This window comes from Anser brachyrhynchus (assembly GCF_964034855.1).
Source record: "Anser brachyrhynchus genome assembly, chromosome: 2".
Lineage (NCBI taxonomy): Eukaryota > Metazoa > Chordata > Aves > Anseriformes > Anatidae > Anser > Anser brachyrhynchus.
Genome location: NC_137695.1, coordinates 138,961,436 through 138,986,987, shown reverse-complemented (window position 1 = coordinate 138,986,987; position 25,552 = coordinate 138,961,436). Strand labels below are relative to the sequence as shown.

The 25,552-nt window shown below is 34.2% G+C and overlaps 1 protein-coding gene across 10 annotated transcripts in view; it reads right to left on the bottom strand.

Annotated features, from left to right (window-relative positions):
- VPS13B (vacuolar protein sorting 13 homolog B) overlaps positions 1–25,552 on the bottom strand; it is a 477,988-nt gene that overhangs the window by 233,743 nt on the left and 218,693 nt on the right. For 7 of the 10 annotated variants that reach the window (XM_080583158.1, XM_080583153.1, XM_080583161.1 and 4 more), the window contains 3 exons: positions 22,173–22,320; positions 10,624–10,751; positions 2,929–3,163 (listed from right to left, as the gene is read on the bottom strand). In XM_080583158.1, coding sequence (XP_080439284.1) covers positions 2,929–3,163; positions 10,624–10,751; positions 22,173–22,320 — 511 coding nt within the window. The remainder of the gene's footprint in view (positions 1–2,928; positions 3,164–10,623; positions 10,752–22,172; positions 22,321–25,552) is intronic. The other 3 variants (XM_080583155.1, XM_080583159.1, XM_080583157.1) reach the window with 1 other exon arrangement.

Sequence of the window (25,552 nt, the reverse complement as noted above, 5' to 3'; positions counted from 1 at the left end):
CCATATCTAACTTCACCATGTTTTATCTTACTGTTCTGGGGGGTGACTAGAACAATATATAGAAGATTTGTCAAGTAGCTGATGTCAGAAACACACAAACATTCACAGAAAATCACAGCTCACTTTAAGCAGTTCCCTAAACATTTCAGTCCTGCTCTTAAATGGAGTTTCTTTCTACTTATTTTCTCCTTTCTAACTGTTTTAATTTCTTCAGTGAATACTGCCTCATGGGTAATAACTGGATCTAAAATTTTCCTCATCGGCTTAATTTGAACTATAAAGATAATACTTAATGTAATCTAAAACTTTTTTTTAAGGATCTTATTAAGTAGTACCTGTAATTCAACAGAAATTCAACAGAACACCTCATTCTTTACATAGTTAAATCTATTTCTGATCATATCCTACGTAGTGTGACTGAGCTAAGTTATGTTCCCAAATCAAAGTACTATACTTAAAAGTTCTTTTAAGTATAAAGTATACTTATATATATATAAAATACTATACTTAAAAGTTCTTTTAAGTATAGTACTTTAACTTCTTAAGTTTTTAAGAACATAAAAAGTTCTTTTAAATATCCCTACAAACTAAAATTACTTCAGAAAAGACCTGTATACAAACTCTGAAAACAAATGGAAATACATGATTAAGGAATTTTGTATACGCAGTTTTTACAATATGTTGATATCTTAAGTCTTTGTGAGTAAGCTGTAATATCACCAAATGACAGTATGACTATGCTCCCTTTTTTATGTCCTTTTTTTCAGTTTTTCAGGTGATAAGAAACATGTATGACTGAGCACACAGCTTTCTTAAAAGTAATGATGCATCTTTGTAAATAAGCCTTTCACATCTTCTTCATGAAAGAATGAATGATTCAAAAAATAGTTTCCAGGACAAGCAAGGCTGAATAAATATCATTTCAGAGAGGTGGTAACATGTTTTATGAATGATGCTATGTCCCTGAAGTCTTGTTCAAAGACAGAATGCAAATTTGAAAGACTCCCAATGAAAGTCCATAAAAAATATTTACCTCTTCACGGGAAGAAACAAAGAAGTTAACTTAAAAGCTTTGAAAAAACTTTGTAATAGTCTGTTTAAGGGGGAGTTTTGGCATGGGAGAAGGCAACAACTCCATTAGAGAATCAAAAATATCAAGATTGTGAGAACTTCTGTTTGGCATTATTCCCAGAGCACAAAGCCACACACAAATAAATTCCTTACCATAGGCTTTATCCCAACCAGGGGGATTCTTTTCTCTCACTAGGATCTTTCCTTCAAATCTGGGTTTGACAAAATTCAAATGACTTCTTACTTTTATAAATGGTTTAAATTACATCATCAGCTTAAAGCAAACAAAAGACTTTTATTAAATTTATCTTTTATCTGTCACTATGATTAGCAAAACAGATCATTCCTACTGAAAGTAATTAGGAAAAAACCACTCTCTCTTTTTTCCCCCCCAGTTGGCTGCATTTAGCACACCTCTGATATGACTTTCAGTATTAAGAACTGTATTTTGTTTCTGTTGATGCAGGTTAAGTTAAAATATAGGAAGGAGAAGAAGAGTTCAACCAATATAAATGGTAAAACAAAAGAAGAGGGAAAACACTTACAGATCCAAACAAATTTGAGATTGCAAAAGCAGAGTAGTTCTTGAATATGCTTCAACCTCAATTTTTCACAGCGTACCCTTTATAACCGCTTGTTTCAGCAATATATATGCAGAAAACAGAGTATTTTTTTTCCCAGAAAAGGCCGTCCCCAAACCAGCATAACAACTACTGCATCTTCCTCTCGTCATTATAGAACAAATACACAAAATAGCAACAATACTTTCCAAATAATATATTTCAAGAATACAATAATGATCTAACCGCTCACTGACATTTCCATGAACTTTTCAACTTTGTTATAGGGCTAGATCTCATGGATGCCATCAAAATAATCCAAAAACCAAGACTGAAGACTGTTAAGGGATATTTGTCGCACCTATTTCCAAAATATGTTTTTTCACATGAATATGAGTAAACCAAGATTTTTACACTGGTATTCCTTCAAAAGACTGCTGCAAATCCCTATGCCATTTACTGTGGTCATTTCTAAGGACTTAATATGATTACAAAATCATATTAAATTTAAGTAGCTTGTTTTCACTTCCTAGTTCCTTTACAGCTTATCCCCTCCATTTCTCAATCAGTTGCATAATGTTACAACTTAATTCTTCCCCCAAATTGGTCAACAATTCAAATCTCTGTCAAATATTAGGTTTTCAAATAAACACTACCAAACTTTTTCCTCATCCTTACCTCACGCACAAGAGCATCCCACCCATAAACATTCATACAATTTTCTCAATTTCTCCTTATTTCTCTACAAAAACCTTTCTACAATGCCCTACAGACACACAACCCAGAACATGGCTGTTGCTTATCATGATGACCAATAAAGTCTCACTGTTCTGATAGTCTGCTATATTTTTCTTCTCTCACTTCAAATATTAGATCCAAGACGCCTTTTTTTTTTTCCCCCCAGAAAAGGTGGCATAAGATATTTTTCCCCACCTGCCTCCATTCTGTCTTCGAATTCACAGCTCACTGCCCCCTCTGTTGTGTCAAACCAACTGCTTGTGGCTACACAATAACTTGAATGAAAAAAACACTGACTGAAAAAAATCAGTCCTTACTTTTTCTGGCTTCCCCAAACATTTAAAACATATTACAGGACTACTGCTAGTTCAGTGATGATGAATTTCACTTTGATTTCCATGGGGCAAAGATTGTTGTGAGTATTCTTAGCCATCATTAATATACAACATACTGCTAAAAAACTGCCACAGCATCACAAGTTTTCAAAATAAAATGAAGATAACTTTCATATAAGTTATAAACGGAAATTAAAGAGTAATTTTTGAATTTATCACATTACCTTCTTCAAGGATGGGTCTCAGCACAACAAATGGGATTTCCTGCAGGGGTTCCATATGTTTGTGTCCAGCACTCATGATCTTTACCTGCGGCAAGCAGACAACTAGCGTGCCAGGCATACTGGCCTGGCCATGGTACCAGCTTCGGACAGTCCCAGGAATATCACCTGATACAATAGTACTTGGGGAAGGCAGGCTGTCATTTGGAAGGAACACACAACATGACTGTACTTCAAGCTGTAAAAACAAAGTCAGGAAAGATTTCTCAGAAACAGATTATCATTTCTCCCCTTTCCTCCCTCCCATGGCATATTCATTTTGGTACAAAATCTCATGTTACTTATCTATCACAGTTGATTTAAAATGGCTCTTAGTAGAATTAAGAGGAAATATAGCACAAAATGTTAGAGAATATAACAGTCTTGTAATATATGATTACGGAAGGTGATGGAAGAAAAAGCATCGTTTTAGTCTGTAAATTTCATCAGAATGGTGTTGTTACCATGCAAACTGAATATGTATCTATCTACCTTTCAACAGCTTCTTACAGGAAGCATGATTCAGCTAGAAAATTTTCTCACAATAAAACTGAGGAAGTCCTCCTTTTTTGTCAGTGCATTAGTTTTTGTAAGCAACAGTTAAGTCTCTAGAACTAACCACCATTTTATATGCTCTTAGTTTCTACAAAGACTTCAGCAAAGAGTTATTTCATGGTGAATTCTGTCTTTACTTTGTAGTCGATTGTGATGTGTATGTACAAAAAGGTTAATCATCGGACAAACTAGAAAAAAAACACCGGTGAAAATTTGACTTTAAAACAAATGGACAGGTACATACATAAATTTTTAAAAAAGGGAGAAAAATTAATAAAGTTCAGCTTTTGCCCTGTTTTCAGATATAATACATGTAATTTCATATGAAATAGCACTTTTTGTTCTTTATTTTCACACAATGGTGGTACTCTGAAACATTTATGACCATTCTGCCATCTTCTTATGAACTTCTAGCAAGACTAAGTGAGTCCAAATAAAGGACTGAACTCATCATGACTTGCTAATTCAGAGGTGGTGTAAGCTGCAGACTGTTACCGTCTTCCTTGGCTCTTAAAAGCAATATTCTGCACCTGGATATCAAATAGTCCTAACAGCCTGCACACTTGAATGCTTTGTTAAGCAAGTACAAACTATGATTCAGTTCACTTCTTCATAATAGTTTGGAAAAGTCTAGTGTACAAAATATTGGATACAAGATGTTATTTGTAGCTGTGATAAAAGAACATTTCTTTGCTGTCTAACTCTGTTAGACTTTCTAACAGAGTCTTCCAATTTGCCATCATTAAAGACATCATAGCTAAAATTGATAACCAAGGTTTGTACATCACACCCCCTTTCCCTTAAGGCTAATAATCTCTTAAGACCACAACAGTGATTTGGAAGAGAACTGGAATTCCTGAGCACCATAAGTACTTTGCCAGTCTAGTCAGGAGAACGCAGATATTCATCTTTATTTCAGCATTTTTGTGCCCTTTTGCTTAGACAAACTGACAAGAATTCACTGCAGAAAAATATAAGTAGAATTTTGCAAAAATAAATACATTGTTTCATGAAGTCTGTGTTTGTTTCTAGTTTTAGAACTGTTTGAGTTGTAAAATGAAGTTAATTACATCTTTGATAAGTAGTTTATTGATCCAAGGTTGCAGAGTGTACATTATTTATACTGGATGAAAAGCAACAGTGTATTGTTACAGATGTAATAGATTTAGATTTTTTTTTTTTTCAAACTGGTAAATTAGTCATTGTGTCAATTTGCAAAGATTTTTACGTTGACACGTTAGATCATTTTCTGGTCTATTAGTAATAAGTTGCAGGTCAAACCATTGTGAGATAATGATAAATAGATGACAAAAGAAGTTACGATCAATGTAACTTTTGTTTTATCAGTACAGTTACTGAGTAAACAGTTTATAACAGATCATCCATATATATATATATATATAAATATATATATTCATGATGACTAACATCAAATACTGCCTGGATATACAAACCATGTGGTAATAATAACCCAAAAATTCCACCAGCCTGGAGAGATGCAATAGTTTATCGCATTACCAGCAGCAGGATCTACAGGAGATGTTTTACAGAGTACTCTTGAGAAGAGCTCTCAATACTCAGTAGAGTTGTTACACTTAATTTACAGTTCAGTACAGCTTTGTATTGAAGACAAGTTCTTCAGGTCATTTTTGTTTTACTTCAATGCATCAAGAATATTGAAGTAGACTCACAATAGTTTCACTCCTTCAAATGCTTGAGGGAAATTTCATCCATCCATAGATGGATATTTTAGTATTCATTTTCAAAAAATTGCATTGGACTTGGACAGTGAATTTTGATGGGGTGTACTTGACAGCATCAGGCCCTGAATATGTTAAATTAAAGATCTGCTTACAGCTATGGTTTGTATACTTGTGTTTCATTTAAAGTTTTACAAGGATAAGTGAAATTTGCCAAACATTATTGCAGGATTTCAAAAGCCAATGCAGAGAAAACATGGCAAAATTCCACATTTTAGGGTAAAACATGCAATAATTGTAATAATATAAGAAATTGCCAACTTGGATGCACCAGGGCCTGGTAAGTGCAAATTCAAGCATTTGAATTGCACCTGTTGAACTTCTCAAAGGCAGGTTCTACTAAGACACAACTACCAACTTCAATTGGATTTGTAAATATTTGTCTGACAGAATCTGGGAAATCTCTCTAAGAACAAGTTCCACTGAAAGAATGGTAGACTGCACCTAAAAGGATGGAATTATATGTTGGACAAAAAGTGAGAATGTGTGCTACAGATTGCTTCACCAATCAGAAAGTGCTTTAAAATATATGTAGTCCAAATATCTTAAAATTAAACTACATCAATAGCATATATTAAAGCTATCATATAAATCTTTTTACACTTTTTAAATAACTGTTAAACTGTGTGTCTAAAATTGTGAATTTAATGTAAAATGTGACTGATTTATGTAACTGAATATAAATCTGCAGCAGTAAATCTTGCATTAATGTAAGGATCTGACAATCCAAGGGAAAGAAAATGAAGTAATCTGCCAGTAAGAAGTCCTCAAGCTGGGGGTCAGATCCTGTTCATGGAAACCATCTGGTTGGGACCCTCCAAGCCACACCAAACACAAATGATCTTTTAAAAAAATATCCTATTCATTAATGCTTCGCAGCTGCACTGAGTGTTACTTCATTTTTCCATGGCAACATCCTTTCTGTTTCAAGGATCTTATTTCAGTTTTGGTAGCAACGTGTTCTTTTGCCAATACTGAACACATTCATGTGTTAAAGAGAAGGAATTATTACAAATTCTTGAAACAGTATCACCCTCTATTTTCATTTCTATTATGTCAAGGCCTACACATGCTAAGTAACGTATGCTAATGATAAACCTATGAAGTAAGCAGTATTTTCCCTTCTACTTTCAAAAAGGTACTCAAAGCATATTGCTCTAAGCTTTCATTAATATATAAACCTAAAAAAGCATAATGACTTTAAGATCTCGGTTGTATAAGAAGGAAAGTATTTAGTTACTGGAATAAACGGACTATTTTATTAATTCATATTTTAGAAAGAGGATGTTGCTCTATAGAGAGTACTGTGAAATATATACACTACACAAGAATTAGGTCTTCAGAGCTGAGGAGAGTGGGTAGGGAGAGAGTGAGCAAAGCAAAACAAGTGACAGTCCATAGCTATTCTGTACAAGCACAACAAAGAGGGAAAGGTTATACAAGAGCCTCTACAGCCTTTCAAGACAGTGAAACAGTGAGATTCACTTCCCTAGCCCACATTTTACAGCTATGTAAACCAATTAGAGGTGTTGAAGATGACCTACTAGGTGACACTCACATAAAGCTGTCTCCTGGGGAATGGCCTCTCTCCGCATTAATCATCATCTATCATATTATCTCCTCAAAAAGGCTGAATTGTTTTTCAGGGAGTTTCAGATATGGAATATAATCTCGTAATTACTCCCCAAACGGCAAAGATCCACCGTAACACATCCCATGTGGGTTTATGGTGTAGACATTATTGTAGGACTCAGCTTCTGACAATCACTCCAACCCGACTCTACCAGTTGCAGTTGAGCCAGACAGCACCGTCTGTTCAAATTTTAAAAGGCAGGCTGGAAATTCATGTTTTAAACAAAAAAAAAAAATAAAAAAGATATAAAAGGAAAGCAGAGCACATGAGTATGAGGACTAAGAGAGCAGGCAACCTGTATATAAAAAGGAGTATAATAAGGATCAGCTGCATTTTTCTTTTACCACTTGAAACACTATGTCTTGGCACTATACAGTATTCCTATTTTTTCTAAGTAAGCTTCATTTAAAAAAGCTTATTGTTATTTACAGAAAGCTTCTTGTTTGACAGTTTGTGATAAGTAACCATCATAAGACATCATCCTAGCTCATAACTGCTGAATAACTGCTTATAGCTCAATTGTTAAATATCACAAAGTCTCTTCCTGACCCAAGAATACAAAAAATAGGAGCGTTACTCAATCTCATCCTCAACTTCTGTTCTTTCAGTCAATGTTTCACTTTGACTAAAATTTTGTATAGGTTATATGCCTAAAAGAAAATATTATTTTCAATAATTTCAGGAAACAGACTTATTTTTTCAAATAATTTCAGGGATAGTTAAAAGCACGTGGAATAGCTGGCTAAGCTTTATACGAAATAATTACACTCTTAGTTGGCATTCATTGCAAGATTACTCATTAATTCATTTGCTTTTAATACAGATCCTTCGTTATTCTCACTGGAATCCAGTATTAACAACCAATTAAAAATAACTGTGTTTATACTGCTCCACAATTTTAGCAACTATTAGCATGAAGAACACGTGAAAAGTGAGTATTAACCTCCTACACCGTGTAACTGCCAAAAAGACTTAAAGGCTGCATATAAAATCCTACAACAATTAAATAATAAAAGCAACTTTTTACAGTTAAGTATGGAAGTCTTTTTACTAAAATACTAATAGCTTACCACAACTCCAATGCACAAAATCTTCATGCAATATTCTATCATTAGCAAGCCAGGGCTAGGGCTAAGCAAGTACCAGCTTTGGATCCAAAATAAACTTTCCAGTTACTTTGGTTCCAAGCACATTTACTTGCTCAAACTTCCACTAAAAGAATAATCCTTTGATGATTTTAAGTTATGAAGTTCTGTTTTATCTGACGACAACTGTAGACTTTTCTGTTCTACAATCATGTTAATAAAAGATCCAGGAACATGAAAATAGCTTTAGAAAAAAAGGCTAGAGTCTAAGTGCTCCAGTATTTAACCAGAAAAAAAAATAAATCCAGAAATTTGGCTTTTTCCTATCCACAGAAAATCTAAATGCACAGTCTATTTTATTAAAGGTATAAATATCTAATACTGTACTTGAACCAAAAAACAGGGTCATAACCCTCCTCTTCTAATAATCTACACATTGCTTTGCACAAATTCACCTTTCCTATTTAGGCTGGTATTGAAGGAAAAAAGCTGTATATCTATATGCATTTATGTCTTCAAAAATATATTTAAATAAAATAGACAAAGGAACTGCTAGGCAACAAGAAGAACAGCAAGCACACCTACCAATCCCTTATATTTCACTATGAAGGACTACTGTATATTTGTTTGGAAACACATTCTTGGATATTGGCTGTGTTTGTGCTATTTCTGTGGAGTCTGTTGCAACTTTCTACTGGTACTTTCTACTTCCCCTTCTGGCAAGATATTGGATATACTTTACCAAGTATGATCAAAGAATAATAATGAAACATATCAGAAGTGTGTAAACTATGACTTCATAAGGTCATTGAACTTCAACAGAGATAAAAAATATAATTTCATATTCGTAATGATGAAATTTGAAAGTATCTGAGTACCCTACCAAAAAATAACAACAAAAAAACCCCACAAAACAGCCCACCTTCAAAAACTAAATAAATCTAGAACTTCAGACATGAGAAATAGTTCTTAAAATAAATAAATAAATAAATCCTCAGCCACCACTAGCTCTAATCCATAAGTGTTTTATGTCAAAGTAAGGCTATATTTACCAATTAGTCTTTGAAAAAAAACTATGCCTATCACTGCTATCAATTTTCACCTCCACAAAAAATACTAGTTTGAACACATTTTTTTTCTCCTTTGTAACAGGCAAACTTAATTTTTAACTAGTTCTTACAAGTTAGAATCTTACACATTCTTCAAAAAAAAAATTCACTTGATTGCTTGCTTATGTAACAAAGCTTACCATGAAAAATGTGAGCAGCAGAAACAGACAGTATCTTAGTCCTTATTCAATTTTTATAATTTAGAAAGGATCCAGCTCTTCATCATCCTAAATATTTGATTATTATTTTCATTATGACTCAAACTGCAGGACTCATTTATATAAGGAGTTTCACTGTGCTAGGTATCACCCAAACACATAAAAAATATACAGCTTCTTTCAAACATCTTAAAAATGACCTCTCAATTCCCCGTATTTAGTCATTCTCTTCTCCATTGGTGACAACATTAAGAAAGAAGTGAAAACAAGCAAAATACCTATGAAACAATAATAAAAGAGCTGAATGAAACCTAGATCAAGTTAACAGAAAGTGTCTCCTCAACTTCACTATGTTGTGCAATTAAGTTACTAATCTGAGGTTCTTGCTCAGGAAAAACTTTTCAACCTTTGAAATATTTTGAACCCAATCAAATTATTTTCTGCCTCAAACAGGAGAAAAAACAGACAAATTCTGAGAGGAGGCTGTATATGAATAAATATTTTTCTTGGTAGGAAGGTATTGTATTTCCTGACAATAAATTTTAATTTAATTAAGTTTTATTTTAATGTGAAAATAGTTCAGCTACTACATGTTGATGTACCATAAAATACCATTCTCACTGAATGTACTGTTCAAAAGTTACAGTTTACAACAATCCTAAATTAGGGTAATTTCCAAGCGGGCATTTGATATATACTTGGAAGCACAGAGTCCTAATGCCTTTCTAAGCCATCTAGTATTTGGTCATGTAATCAAAACACAAGATTTCTAACATTGCCTTTTTGTTTGTGTGTGTATGTGTATAGCATGCATATATTTTGATGCCTGAAAATTCTGACCACAATCTAAAGCAGTCTAGGATGAATGAATTTAATCTGATTGATCACGTAATTATCCTTAATAAAAAGGTACATAGGTAAGCATCTGAGCCACTACTGTATAACATTGCATTGTATCATACACCATCCCCCAAAATATATCATATGCAGTTTCCTCAAATATTTTTAAAAAGGAAGGTACTATGCAAATCTAATTATGGAAAAAAAGGTAGCTAACTATGTTTATAATATAGAAGACTGTGACGAGCATTTATTTCTTGACGTAACACTTTAAAGGATCTTCCCCTTAAATATAGAAAAGTATTTTGAAAACTAATAATCAAAAATGAAAAAATTCTTAGCCTAATTTACCAAAAATCTGTATTTTATTTTTCAGCCTCTAAGACTTTGAAACTACTGAAATAAAACAGTAAAACCTGGGAGCTCCTTTAAAAACCCTCCATAAAAAGCACTAGGATGCATAAAAAATATCATAAAGTTTGGAAAGACATAGTTTTTCTCACTTCCTTTTCATCTTACCTGAAGTGTAAGGCGCTTAACTGCATTCCATACTCTTCCAATAAATTCCTTCATTCTTTCTTCAGGACTTCTGCAACTTTCAGATGAGTTCAGCATGGTTTTCACGGGAAGTGACAAAGGGCGAGATTCTAATGCAAACAACAAAAGAATATACTGAGTGTATGTATTGTTTTACAAAGATTATACTAAGTAACATATATACTGGTAGCAAAGAAAAAGATTACTCATTTTAAATTCTAAAACGGATTTTCTCTCACCACATATCTCACTATCTACGTGATAACAGCATGTAGCAGAAGCTTCTATTACTAGTTTTGAACTTGGGCAATACAACTGTACCAGTTAAACCTGTTGAGAAATGCAATGTTTCAAAAGCATTTGGACAAATACTTGAACTTTTTAAACACAAACTGCTAAGAAAATATTATGGAGAATGCTTGACCTAAGCAAATTAAGCCAGATTTCAAAGCATGATAACCTGTGGGTGATAAAATAGCAGTACACGAGTTTTTCACATACACTGCTGCCAGGATAACATAAAAAAGGTTTTAGTTTTTTTAACTTGTAAGAAATGAAGCCCATATTAAATTACAGCCTTTGATTTGTTTTCTTTAAAAAAAAATCATTAGGCAAAAACTTTGAGTATGTATCAAAAAAAAGTCTAAAAATTAAACCATTTTCTGACTTTGTCAAGCTTAAAAGGTACTAAAGTAAGTATGAAATATTTCAGCAACATTCAATGTTTTGTAGTAAAAAGATAAACTTCCTTAAGTTTTTAGGTATTTTAATATATGCTCAAATATGAGCAAAATAGAACTACAAAAAAGGAGTTGATCAAGTAGTAATTGCGAATGTATTAAAGAATATGTAAGTGGTACATAGTTCCTCCTTTCATCTCTTCCAGAACATGTGCTCCTTTCTATGTTTTAGGATATGCACCAAATTATTGTCAGCTTCTTTAACACTCCCAGTATTGGCCTACATCTTATTGAGTTGACGAAACTGCAAGAATAAATTATGAATTCTTCATGACTTCATTTAAAACTAAATTGAAATCAGCACAAGTGTGACTATTTATGCTTCCAAATTATACTGCTAGGAGAAATCTGTAGCATATCAAGTACAGAAAAGATCTTAAAACAAAATTATGCTATCAACAGAACTCAGGTGAGCAAAATTATGTCCCTTTATATGCATTACTGGTCTTCAGTCAATTTTGAACATGCAAGGAAACATCCAGGGAATTGAAAATTAAACATCTGAGAGGTGAATTTCTGCCAAGTGTGCAATGTTCACGCCACTTGAGGAATTAATTTGCGATATTTTCCCAATCAAATCTAGAAAAGACCACAGTTGATTAATATCCTGCACGAAATCCTTCAACAAATTACACTGCAATGATCTGAAAAGAAATTCAGACTTTAGTTTTATTAAAATGGTGAGGAGTCAATAAATTCTAAGAGAGATGGTCAAAAGAGTGAGAGAGAATTTTTAACCTCTCGGATATTCCTGGCTCCAATTATGGATCTGTTAAGAGTTATAAACAGTTAAAACTGGATCATAAGAATGTAGAAAGCATGACACTTCATGATTGTTTATTGTCAGTTGTGCTGGAGAGACAAACTTAAGTAAATTGTCCATATGGAGAAGCAGCATGGAGTCACGGAGTAGCTATTTCGTAATATTTTCTTGTAACTATTTCATAATATTTTCTTTCTTGACTTTTATTGCATATAGTGAGTATTCAATCCACATTATGAATGGATTAGGTTAAAATAAAGACATTTAGTGAGGAATAGCTGCTCTTCTTTAACTTCTTACCCTACCTCAGTTCACACTATCTTCTCTGTGTAGACAAGCCCTGTACTACACTTATTACAAGGTAAGAATTAGGAACAGCTTGACTATGAAGAAAGACCAAAACAAAAGAGTTACTGGAATGCAGAACTCAAGAATAAAACTGTGGGTAAGGGGGAGAATGGTGTCTATAGTCACTGTGAGACTGGAAATATGAGAGGCAGGAATGCCTCAGCTTAGGATGAAAGGACATGTAACATAAAATTGCTTTTACAACACAGTCAACAGGAAATATCCTATGCCACTGAACAAGTGTATGCGTCATGAGCAGGATCTAAAACTACGTTTTGCTCCAGTCTTCCATGGTTTGTTGGCTGGGAAACACACACTCCAGTAATTCTCTCTCAGTTAGGGGAATCAACCTTCTAGTGCCAGAAACAGCTACCTATGATTTACAAATAAAATTAGATAGCTGAAACACCACTCATTTTTCTCCATATATGTACAACTCAAACCTGCAAAGCTGTTCAAAATTCCAAGAGTATCCATCATAGACAATAGCTTCACTCTAGTACCCCAGACTCAACAAAAGACCAAAAAAATAGAAAGCTTCTGTAATCCAAACAGATAAAGACCCATTCTGCCAGAAATCATAGAGAACAGAGAAGCAATAAGAGGTGTTTCAGGGTGTAAAGAAACCAGCACAGAAATAATTCTTTGGAAAAAAAAAAAAGAAAAAAAAAAGTAGTCTTCTATTGTTATTTATTTTTTCTGTACTGGTAAGTCCTACAGCTTTGTCTGAAGGGTCTGAAAGCATGTGTCATAATTCCCTATCAGGCAAGGCCATCAGCAGATGGTAGCTGCTAAGAGACTGTAGTAGTCTGGTGTGGCTATCCTGTGTGTTTGGCTAGTCCTCTATAGTAAATACATAGACTGGATCGACTCCATCTGTCTCAGTATGAAGGTTAATCTCCTAAAATAATTATGCTACTCGGCTACTACTGAACTGAAAAATCTAGGAACATTTCCTGGCACCGTAATCAGTCCTGTGTTGAAGCCAGGAGCCAGTCAGCAATAGCTGGATAGAAAATAGGATTTGTCTGAAACATTTACAAACTGGTAAGAAAGTAAAAAAACGGAAAGGGGGGACTGCCTCAAGTTGTACAAAATTGAATTTTTAAGAAAAAACAATGTACAGACACAATGCTCCTACTCTCATCTTCTAGTCACATATTGCATAAATGGTATTTTGGTAAAAATATACACCACATCTTTTTCAAAAGTCACTCAGAGGCTCCAAACTCACCAAACTCAGATGACGCATTGGTAAGGAACTGACTTTTTGAAAAGGGCTGATCAGCTCAATCTGGGCTGAGCTACCAGAAGCTGCAATTTACATAATTTATTTCACAACTTATGGTTAGAATATAAGGGAAGTTCCAAGCGGCAATCCTTCAAAATTAATTGTAAACATCCTCTCTTAGGAGATGCCCCTAAGCAAGACTTAAGGCATACATTCAAGATATAGATGTTTTTCCTATAGGGACAGATACCTCTATCTTTGTGTTTTTTAGCCTTCTGGGAACTGGTTGCTTTGGAAATCGAATCCATAAAACATGAGTTTTAAAAATAAAAAAGATCTTTGGAAAAAACAGTGCTACACTGTGCTATTAATATTCACTGACCTAAGGAATGCAAAGGGGAAAATAAATCCTTTGAAGTGAGATGATTTGGGGGCAAATGGACATTTCCTCTAATAAATAAAAGAAAAGATCACAGAACAGAGATTTTCCACTACTGGGTTGAGGACCACTGATAATCTGTACTCACCAGTGGCCTCATGCTTTCAGTTCTTCCTCCCTCCTTAGAGCTGGTACATAAACTAACAGCAGGTAAAATACAATACTAATACCTTACTCCTAATTTGTATGCAGTGCAGTTCTACCATGTCTTGTCCTTTTTGCTCGACTTCTCTCTCCCGACCCACTGTGTGCCTCAGGCATTTTATGCATGAAGAGGGTAGAGCAGCTTCTTCATGGCTGGAAAAGGTCATCCTGCTGCAGGCAAACCCATACTGTCGGTGATCCCCAAAAGCTCAGAGAGCTCCTACTGGAAGACAAGGTTCGCACAGAAACACCCACACGGCAGTCTGCAGCAGGACAGCCTCTCCACCATCCCATCGCGTGACCCTACTCAAAATGTGCATCGCATGACCTCAGCATGCTGGGCAAGCTTTCCTTCCCACATCACATCATCAGTCATACACTTCTCACACATCAGAAATGAGTTAAACCGAGAAAAATGCTATTGCAAACTAATCATCGATGCTAAAAGGCTATGGCAGCAAAACACATGAACAGGAATAATATTTCAAAGAAGAAATCAAAGGAAAGGATACTGTTATTACATGGATCTTTCTGGAAGGACTTTTCCTCTTCTAAAGTCGCCATAGCATCAAAAAACTCATTGGGGTTTCTTAATAACAATTCATACTTTATGCATTAGATGCGACTTTTTATCAGAAAGAAAAACAAAAATACCAAGGTGCTTGCAATAAATGCAAACCGTTAAGGAACTGACCAAGGAGTCTAAGGAATTAGAAATGAGATTAAAAAGCAGTGGAGGAGAAAATTCAAACTTCAAACAACTCTGAAAAAAGGTGAAAACCTAAATGGACTCTAGGTTTGTGTGTGTGCGCATGTGTCTCCCCGCAAGATTAATTGGTTTCTTCGTATGTTAAAGGAAAAAAAAAAAACAGTACAAACAACACCTACTTAAAACTTTCCTTCTTCTTTTCTGTATATCAGCAGTTTTTAGTTTGTACATATATATAATATCAGGCAAAATCAAAAGCTCAGTGGAACTTGTTACATAAAAGCTTGTTTGTCCTTTGGTTGGCATTTCAGTTTTCCTCATAAGATTATATATTTTATATTTGCAGCACAACATATATGTATGTAGAGATATATGAAAGCATTACAAATCATTCACCCTTTTCTATATATTACGGTCAAAGAAACAAGTTCTGTTCTCAATACAATGCATTTCCATGTAATAATTTTGTTCCATGATTTGATATTAAAACCGTATACATATTTTTAAAAATGCAAAAAGGGGAGTATCTTGCTGAAAATGCTGGCTATCTTAATACACTAATTTTTCCTATAATCCAATTTTAAAAGTTCATCTAAGTAGCAGGCTTATTACGTGAGGCTGACAGCTCATAGTATTTACTAATATTTTCTGAACTACCAGAGTCCATCAGAAGTGTTTCAAAAATATTCACAGTTTATTTTTATGGTGGTGTATCAGAAGCTATGCCCTATGCCTCCACTGATGGATGACTAATATTTGGATTATTCATGTAGCTGAGCGTTTTTTTAAGGAAAGACTACGATGACCTGTATGTAAAAAAGTTTGCACTTTTCATCAGTTGCTTGAAAAGAAAAAACATAATAAATACTGTAAAAAAGGCATAACAACTTAAATAATCCAAATAATAGCACCAAGTGCTTTTAAACTCATAAAATAAAAATGCAATATGTATGACCACATACTTAATAGTCTTTGCATAAAGTATTTGTCTACTGGGGATTGAGCATTTTTACACTCTACTTTACTAATGGTACAGATGATATGTTACTTTTATCAATCCAGTTAGTAGTTGAGCCACAGAATCCCTGATAACTAGCCAGAGGAAGTAGTTTATACCCAGGGAAACTGTAGCAGAGAGGTGTAGAGACTGAATTAGAAAAGTCCTTCAAATGAGTTAGCAGTAGAATAAATGTTAAAATCCAGAATCTTCAGACTTCTTACACAACATTCCTTTTTCTAGAGCAAATGTATGTCAGTAAATCAAGATAAATGTGATATGAATGTGGTTATGCAAGCAAAAAAGCTTTCAGTGTGAAAGCAGGGGTTGGCTAGAGAATGGCTATGGTTAGTGTTTTCTCCCATCAAATCCAATGATTACTGCACTATTTCTGGCAAACAATACCCATTTAGTTCTGGGAACATAAATAAAAAAGGACTGACACTTTTGTATAAATCACTAATGGCCTTTCACAGGCAACACTGAGCTACTATATTAGCAAATAACAAGATGTGTTGTATGTGTGTTTGTATCTAAAGTCCATGTCTGAATTTATCTTAATACTGCTTACCATTCCAAGTAACTTTTAGTACCTTACAAACTAATAATTTCGGCCTTCAGGTTTGCAAGAACTTTTCTGCTAAATTCAGGAAGAATTTTGCCTGATTGTCTGCCTCACTTTTTAAATATACACTGAAAATTCCTTAGTCTTTTAAATAGTATATAAAAATAAACACCTGTTCTTTTTCTTTCAACTTTTCCATACAGAAAGTGTAGTTGATGTACTACACTGGCTTTGTGTTCCTAATGCTCTTTAAAGTCCACACAGAACTGAAGAAATCATGCCATCATTTAACCAAACATTTCACTAGCTAAGAAAACCCACAATAATTATTTCTCAATATAGGTATGCGACTGTCCAGCCATTTAGAAGTTACCATAAATCATCTGAGCCCAGAGACCTTCTATTTAAATAATCCTTCCAAGAACTACAACCCATTTATAAAAATATAAAAATCCTAGTACTTTCAGGCACCCTAAGTAAACGCGTCTGATTTAAATTCCTGTATTTTACTTAGCTTACTTAGTATCTATTTAATTTCATTCATCTTCCCAAATAAATCATAAGTGATACATTCCAAGACAGGCATGAATAAACAATAATCATTCAGTTCATTGAGCAGAAGTAGCGATGTACAAATTCTTCAGATAATCCATTGATTTCTCACCAGCCAGACTTCTCTCACATTTGCCAGTTTTGGGGTTTTCTTTTGCATTCCAGCAGCTCAATTTAGCAGAAATCTAGTTCACCATTCTAGTCGTGCTTCATAAGAAAAAAAATCAGTAACTGCACATGGGTTTGCTAGGTACAGGTCATATTATGCCACACTTCTTTTTTAAGTTGAGTTACCTTTCTGTTGACTAAAGATGAAGCTTCAAATAAAAACACTAACACAGAATCAGTTGATCTAAACAGTATGCCGTCTAACAAATTCAAGAAGTTATCACACTTGTCCTAAACACTTCTACCTACTATACACCAGTAGTAAGACAAAATAGGTGAATTATTTCTTCATTTTAGTAATAGCTATCAAATGCACCATGTGCTCACTGTGTACTAATTTATGAAGAATGGAATATCTAAAATAAATACTCCTAGATCACTGCATTAACAATGTGGCTGCCACCTCTTTGGGCTGAGCATAGCTTCACTGACATTGGACAAGGCACTGGGAAAGCTCTCCTGAACACATGTGGCTCCTCCTGGGTTGGTTTCTTAGTAATGAATTGTAGCTCCTTTTTGTCACACAGACCAACTATAGATCCACTCATTATTAGGTAAACGATACCTGACTTTTCTGATTTTTAGAGCAGTTCAGAAGCAATTTGTTTATAATCCTTTCCACTTCTGTAATGCTAGCCTAAACTGCATCAGCAAAACAAAGATATGTCTACATTTAAAGCTTCCTCTTCTCTCCACTTAGCTACCTTCAAAATAGTTCAGAAATATCACCTATGTATACTTGGAGGGAATTTTAACAATTACTTTATAAAAGCTTTCAAAATTGAATTAGTAAAGCTTCCCATAATAACCAAGAAATTCCATTTTTAAGAAGAATTTAATGACCAGTTTATAAGCATGTAATTATATCTACTTTATCAAATGTTAGGAAATGGTTGAAAGGAAAGGTGGGTGGTGGTCTTTGCCTCGTTTCCTATAAAAATAAGACTCATGGAATCCTATAGTCTATACATGCACATAAGACTCATGGAATCCTATGGTCTATACGTGCACTCATTTGCTTGTATTTTCCCTTGGTGCTTACTGTTCAATATAAAATTTAACAAGATAAAACTCTCAAAGATTCTATGCTTCTACAAGCTCTGTGAAAATAAATAAGCAGGGGAAAGAAGGGAGAAATTGGCCACCTGAGTCCTGTCCTTACTAGAAATTGGACAATTTATATAGGACAGAGGATATAAAGGCCATCTTGGATTAAGCTTTAAATTTTCTTGTTATGACACCAACATCCATCTGCTTGAAATACAAATAATAGAAAACTAGGTTTAACTTAGCTTTAACTTCACGTGTATGCAACTTTGGAACTCTAATTACATCTCAAAAACAACAGCTCCACAGAACAAAATATTAACATTTCAGTAATGCAACAGATTTTACCAAACCAGAATTATTCTGTTATCTTAAGTAATTATATTATGTTACATTATATTTTTCAAACAAAGTGAAAATAATTACTACCATTTATTAACATAATAAGAATGAAATCTGAAAGTTGTTTTAGTATTGAATGAGGACCCTTTTGAAAGAATGAAAATAGACAGTTTGGATTGATTAATCCTTAAACAGTAGTGCACAGGACAGCTTTCAAAGGCTGTCCTATCTACTCAACAACCCATATTACCTTCTTGCATAGGTATTCTACATATGCTATACATATATTACACATTCACACATTTTCCCACTATGCAGTCGTAAGAGCTACAATTCTACACCAGGCTACAAGTCTGTAAATTACTTTTTATTGAATTAACAAGGAGCTCGTGAATTGCTGAGAACATGAAGAGAAGTGGGTGGACAGTGGAATTCAGGTAAATTTTTTTAAAATATTCTTTATCATCTTGCTCGTTCATGACCGCATCATACAAAATTTAAACCATATATTCTGTTATCTTACTCTGTTTTTGAGGCCTCTGTGGTTAAGGAGATTTATAAATAACTACCATTTGAGACTTAAGAACAGAAACTTTGGATTTTCACAGGCAGTTACCATATAAATAGTAGTTTTGCTCTTTTCCCATGCTTCATTTTTGGCAAAGTCTCAGCAGCCATTAGCTAATAAACTGAACTCAAGATCAATGTTTTAAATCATTTTACAGCTGTGATTACAAACTGCTTTCATTTAATACATAGAGTTGGTTTCTAGCAGTTCTCAAGGGACAGACTGCTAAGATCATATTAGACTCGAAAAGGGTATATTCCAAATCATCACCTGAATAGTATGATTTTAAGATATAACCTCTTTCAGTCTGCAAGACTATGCATATGGGCTTGCTATCAATGCAGCAATCTCAGTTATCTGACAACTTAAGGCATCCATAGCTACAGCTACAAGGCTTACAAGGATTTTTGCCTTTTACCTAGAATGCTTTTGTAGCATAGGTAGCATTGTACGACCTAGACCTATAATTATGTGCTTTTTATTTCTGGTTTTAAAAAGGTGAGACAAACAAAGAAAACTCAGACATAAATTAGGTGAAATGAAAAAGAAAGGAAACCAAGTGAAAATTACTGGTAGGAAGGCACCCAGAAAAATCAGAAAGGAGAACAATTACAGGCACTCTATTTTTCATTTAAGAAACCAGTCACTCATTCACCATATTCCAGCACATACTGCACCTGTAGAGAAACAAATTGTGAAACAAAGCATCCACTGAAACATTTCTCAGAATCTCAGAATGAGATCTCACCATTTACTCTTTCACTCATCCTACCTTTTCTAAGCATTTTAACCGGTAGCTTCATAATCAGAGACTTTTTTTTTTTTTTTTTTTTGGGGGGGGGAGGTGTGTGACACAACATAAGTGTTAGTTTTTACTGTCCCCCAAACCTTCAAGGCCAAATCTAACTCTGTTAAACAGATGGAAAAGCTTTAAACACCACATGGTGCTTCAGGAGGCTATACAGAGAATGAGCCTGCACGGCACTGCAGTGTGACATGGCTCTCCTTCCATTTACTAAAGAAAATCTGAGTGGTCTACTGAAGTGGACAGAATATCCCTTTAAATTATTTCATAGTAAATTATTTCCTTTTGCTCTTTGGCATTTGTTTTATACTTTAATTCCGCTATAGGAATTAAAGGTAAATCTCAAATACTTCAGGTATTTTGCACACGGCATTTTATCTACAGCATAAAACAAATAGGTACACAGTTAAAAATACAGGCTGGTCTTCGAACAAGCAATTGTGTCATGCATGCTACATCTTAAAAACAAACAAAATTTAATGACATTTTAATCAGTTAAGGAGCCAACTTTAATGTAATGACTGAATGTACCACCCCTGTATGCTATCAGAATGTTTGGGTAACTCCAAAAAACAACCAAGTCCCTTCTTCTCTGAGTAAAACAACAGCTTTGGCAATCGAAATTTTCAAAGCTTCTCCATGATTGGGCTTTGTTCAGACAAAAAGGGATGCAGAATGCATCATTCTTTCAAACGAAAGTTTCTTCAAACACCAAGCAAAACAAATTAAATTCCCTGATCAGCTTCATTCCAGGGTTATATATGTCTCTGCAAAGAAAGGTCTTACAAAGGACATTTTTAATCCTATTTCTGACAGTCAAACATAAAAATCACACAAGTTTCTCTAGTGCATTACACCTCTGTGCTTTGTTGTTAGGCACTGGTAGAGCTAATCACAAGAGGAGATGAATGGACGCAAAACACATATGATGTTGGTGTAGCAGGACTATACATGCTAAATATCGCAAACTGAAGAATATATTTAATACGGTCATTTCATTACAGGTAAAAACAAAGGATAGGATGAAAGAATGGTAAAAATAAAAGGATAAATTTCATAAAATCATAGAATATCCCGAGTTGGAAGGAACCCATAAGGATCATCGAGTCCAACTCCTGGAAAAGTAAAATTTTGAAAAGAAAAATTTTGAAAGTAAAATTTTGAAAAGTAAATTATTAATAAATGAAATAGATAAATTTCCAAGATTTCCTTCTATTATTCTATCAATTTCAACATGGCAACCCATGTAATATTCAGATTTTCTGGCTATAGCCAGAATATCTCAAAATAACAGTTAAACTACCACTAATGGATAAGATCCTAATCTCAGTTTCAATAGACAACATCTTGAAGTACTTCATGATTAACTGGAAATAAACATCAATGCAAAGGAAAAGAGTATTTGTTCAGTGTATTTCAAAAGGATTACTGAAAGTCTCAGCTGGATAGTCACTTTTGTTGGATGATGTCCTATTTTACTGCTTGCAAACAGTACTGTATGATTAAATAGTCCAGAAAATCCCAGAATGCCATATCATCTTGATTAGTAATAATGAAGTGTAACTTTAGCACTCCCGATGTGCCAGGGAAGATTCCTAAATTTAATAATTTCTTAAACTCCAGAAACAGAAGTGACAACAAATGTATTTTCTATGGGAGAAAAACTGTGAAATTTACTGTATTTATGCACAAAACTTAGATCTGCAGTGACTTGCATAAATGCCAGGTTGGAAACAATGGGAACAGTTTGACTGAAATCAAAGAGATTAATCTAAGTGTATAAAGTCTGACAAAATTATGGGCTTAAATATTTAATATCAAGCAAAATAGCTATCTTCTATTGAAAGGACATCTCCTTTATCTTGTCTTAGAAAATATATTCCATGAAATTATCAGGAATAATCAGGACCCCTGAGGTAGTATCTATATTAAAAATAAGATGAAAATTAAACATTTTTATTAAAGAACTGGTAATTTTCTGGGACAATATTTCTTTAAATCTGAAAGATGTTCCCAAGTATTTGCACAGCTGATACTGTTCAATTGCACACGGATGTTATTGAGTAAGGCTAAAAAGGCTGAGTAGCTAGTTTCAATTAAGATGTGATCATACCTGTTATTGTTTTTGTTTTGACAGGACTGCTGGCATACTCAGAAGCTTGATTCGATTGCTGCCTTGCCAAAGGCGCACTTCCAACTGATGCTTCATCCTCTTTTTTTCGAGTTACTGACACACCAAGTGGAACAGATCCTACAGACTGCTAGAAAAAGAAGTGCTTTGAGAACCACGCAAACCCAAAAAACATTAATATTGAATTATGATATTGTCATGAGAAACATGTCTTCAACTGCATTTTTTTTTTATTTATAGAAGACAACTTAAAATGATGATTGAAGCACATACATTATGAAAACAAATTTTTACAACTTCATTAAACAGCTGAAATACTACATTCGGACTTGCAATTCTTTTTTTCTCAGACTAACAGGACTAAAATAAGCTCTACAATAAAAAAAAAAAAGTTAAATAGAATTTATTTACTTAAAATACCATGCTCACTAGCCCATCAAAATGTATATGAATAAACCTGGATCATCCTCAAAGCAAAATCATTATCTAAACGTTTAATGGAAACTGGACAAATTTAGCCAGATATGAAGATTCCAATGTTTTGCAAAGCAATTTATCAACCTTCATTAATTCAACTTCTAAAGAAAAGATACACAATTTAAAAGAAAAAGAAATGTGTAGCCTGACCCCGATCATTACTGATTTTGAATTACCTTTTGACTTTTAAGCAGACTGGTAAAATTACCAACTGCTCAAGATACAATACTGGTTAACAAAATTGAAGGCATTCAAACCTAGTTTGAAGGCCTGCACCTCTATTTCAAAGATTAGAAAACAGCAAAATACATTAACCCACATAAGGCAAAAATGATGAGTTCAAGAACTGAAGGTTCAGAAATGAATATGATTGAAATGAATACGATTGAAGATTTTTCTTGGTGGTGTTGTGGTTGTTTTTTTGAGCTTTTTTTTTTTTTTTAAATCAACATGAGTTAGAAAAGACAAAATCATTACTAAAACCTGATCGTCCATTTTGTGTAAAAAAATGTTAACAATTCTCTGTAGTGCTAGCTGCTAGGTAAATTGTAAAGACATGCCAGCTGAGAAGAGCAGAGTATTTCTACTGTTGATGTTGCAGAGGGTTATCATTTAAAGATGGCAGAAGTTTTTTCTAAAGATCAGACATTAGGATTACATGCATCTTAATCAATTTTTGTGTAATTTAATTTTGTTGGTATTGGAGTGAAAATGTAATCCATATAGCTGGGTAATGAGAAACCTCACACGTTGCATTAGGAATCTCTGTGGGAAACAAATTCGTGTGAGGCGGGCAATATGCTTGTAAATTTTCTCCAATGGAAAACAGATCACTGAATCAAGCAGTGTGCAACACGTGCACACATACAAAACCCCAAAACAAACAGAAAAATCGTTTAATTGAAGGAGAATGACTTCCAAATGCCCTTACCATTTTCCACTATAAAAGTAAATTAAAATAAGACAGACAATCAACTATTTAATCCTATTCCAGTGAAAACAATCAACTTACATATACAAAGGTATGCAAAGTTAATAGGAAAATACTAATGCCAATGACAAACAGAACTCTCATCTCTCCTCCTCTCTCTGAATGTACAGTCATCAGCTTTGTCTCCAAAAGCACTAAAAAGCAATTCTGGAAGACAGTAACATGTCACTTTGGTGTCCTCTAGCCATAACAACAACAAAAAAACCAATCAGCTTTGAAAAAAAAAAAAAAAAGTTTTACACCGTAGAAATACTTCCCACATGTAGACAGAGAGAGAGAGAGAGTCTCAAGTTTTATAAACTTCAGTCAGACATATTACATCACTTATTTTCAAAATTTATCTGATACAACCTTTCATACGGCAAAGCCACCTGCAGCTTTCCCATAACAGCAACCGTTGAGCCATGTTTTGGCACTTCTGGATTTAACACTAAGAACACCGACTTGCCAAAGTGAAGCAAGAGTTCTGAAGAACGAATGCAGATAATACAAGACAGTACAAAAGACAATAGGATGGAAAATAGTGTCTGAAGAAGCTCTATCTGTTTCTGAACCACTGAAGAAATGGATCAGCGACATACAATAATAAGTTACACCACTAGTCATATAGGGAAAAACATCAAGGCTATCACAGCCAGCCAAAGCTGGAAAAAATTATGACCAAATATTGAGCGCTTGAGTGCTGATCTGGACAATGAAACAGCTGTTTCATCTTTGCTCACTGAAATCAAGCCTGATGTTGCTGTTGATGACGCCCAGTACAATCTTGTCAGATTTTTGGCAAAAGATTTCTGGTTAAAAGAATGCAGAAGATGAAAGATCAACGTTGAAATAGATGGAAAAGGATCATCAAGATTTGGGTTTTAGCCACAGACTGATGAGGAAATTGTGGCTTGGGAAATAGCAGATGACAAGAGCACCACAGCTGTACGAGAAGATGAATCTGATGGGAAAGGAGACATTGCAGTCAAGTGTTTTCATAAGCATTTCATCACAACAATCCAAAAAGCTGGCAATGAAGTAGCATGCAGTAAAGCTTAACACACCTACTTGGGATGGAAGCTTTATGGTTATTAATTGGTGGTCTTATAAAGAAGATGAAGAACACAACAGAGTTATGGAACTACAGTAACATTTATATGAGGCTCCTTTATACAGAGGACTACTGTAAACAGAGGCTTCTCACAACAGTCAGGAAAATGCTTTCTACTAGAAAATATTAATCAATTTCTATACAAGTCATCAACAATGTATGAATTACTATTGGCTCCGTCCTGAGTAACGGACAACTTTCCTGAATTCTGGAAACATAAAAAATCACCCAAAATGATGTAAGCTGAAGCTTCTGTTTAAATACAAATCTGTCTTCACATATTACATAAGATGACAAAGTTTACACTCAAAAAGTAAGCCCAATTTCATGACCTACAAGAAAACCCAGTATACCTTAAGGTATTTTGATTTCACAGTCAAAACCAAAATCCTATTCCGTTCTGGAATATTGACCACAGGTTTATCAACGCAATAATATTTTGTGGGTATTACACAATGAACACTGGATTAATAATAATTCATGGTATTCAACCTTTTTTTTTTTTTTTTTTTTTTTTTACTATTTCTCCAGTGAGTCTGAAGAACATGCAGGCAGATCAGGGAAGATGGGGAATGCGTTTGTCATGGTTTTGGCTGGGATAGAGGTAATTTTCTTTGTAGAGGCTTATATGGTGCTGTGTTTTGGATTTTTCATGAAAGTAGTGGTGGTAACAAACCAATGTTGTTGAAGAGACAAAGACTTTTCTGCTCCTTGTGCTACCCTGCTAATGAGGGGGCTGGGAATGGGGAGACATGCGGAGTGATGATGTTTGTGTTCCCAAGAAACTGTTAAGCATGATGA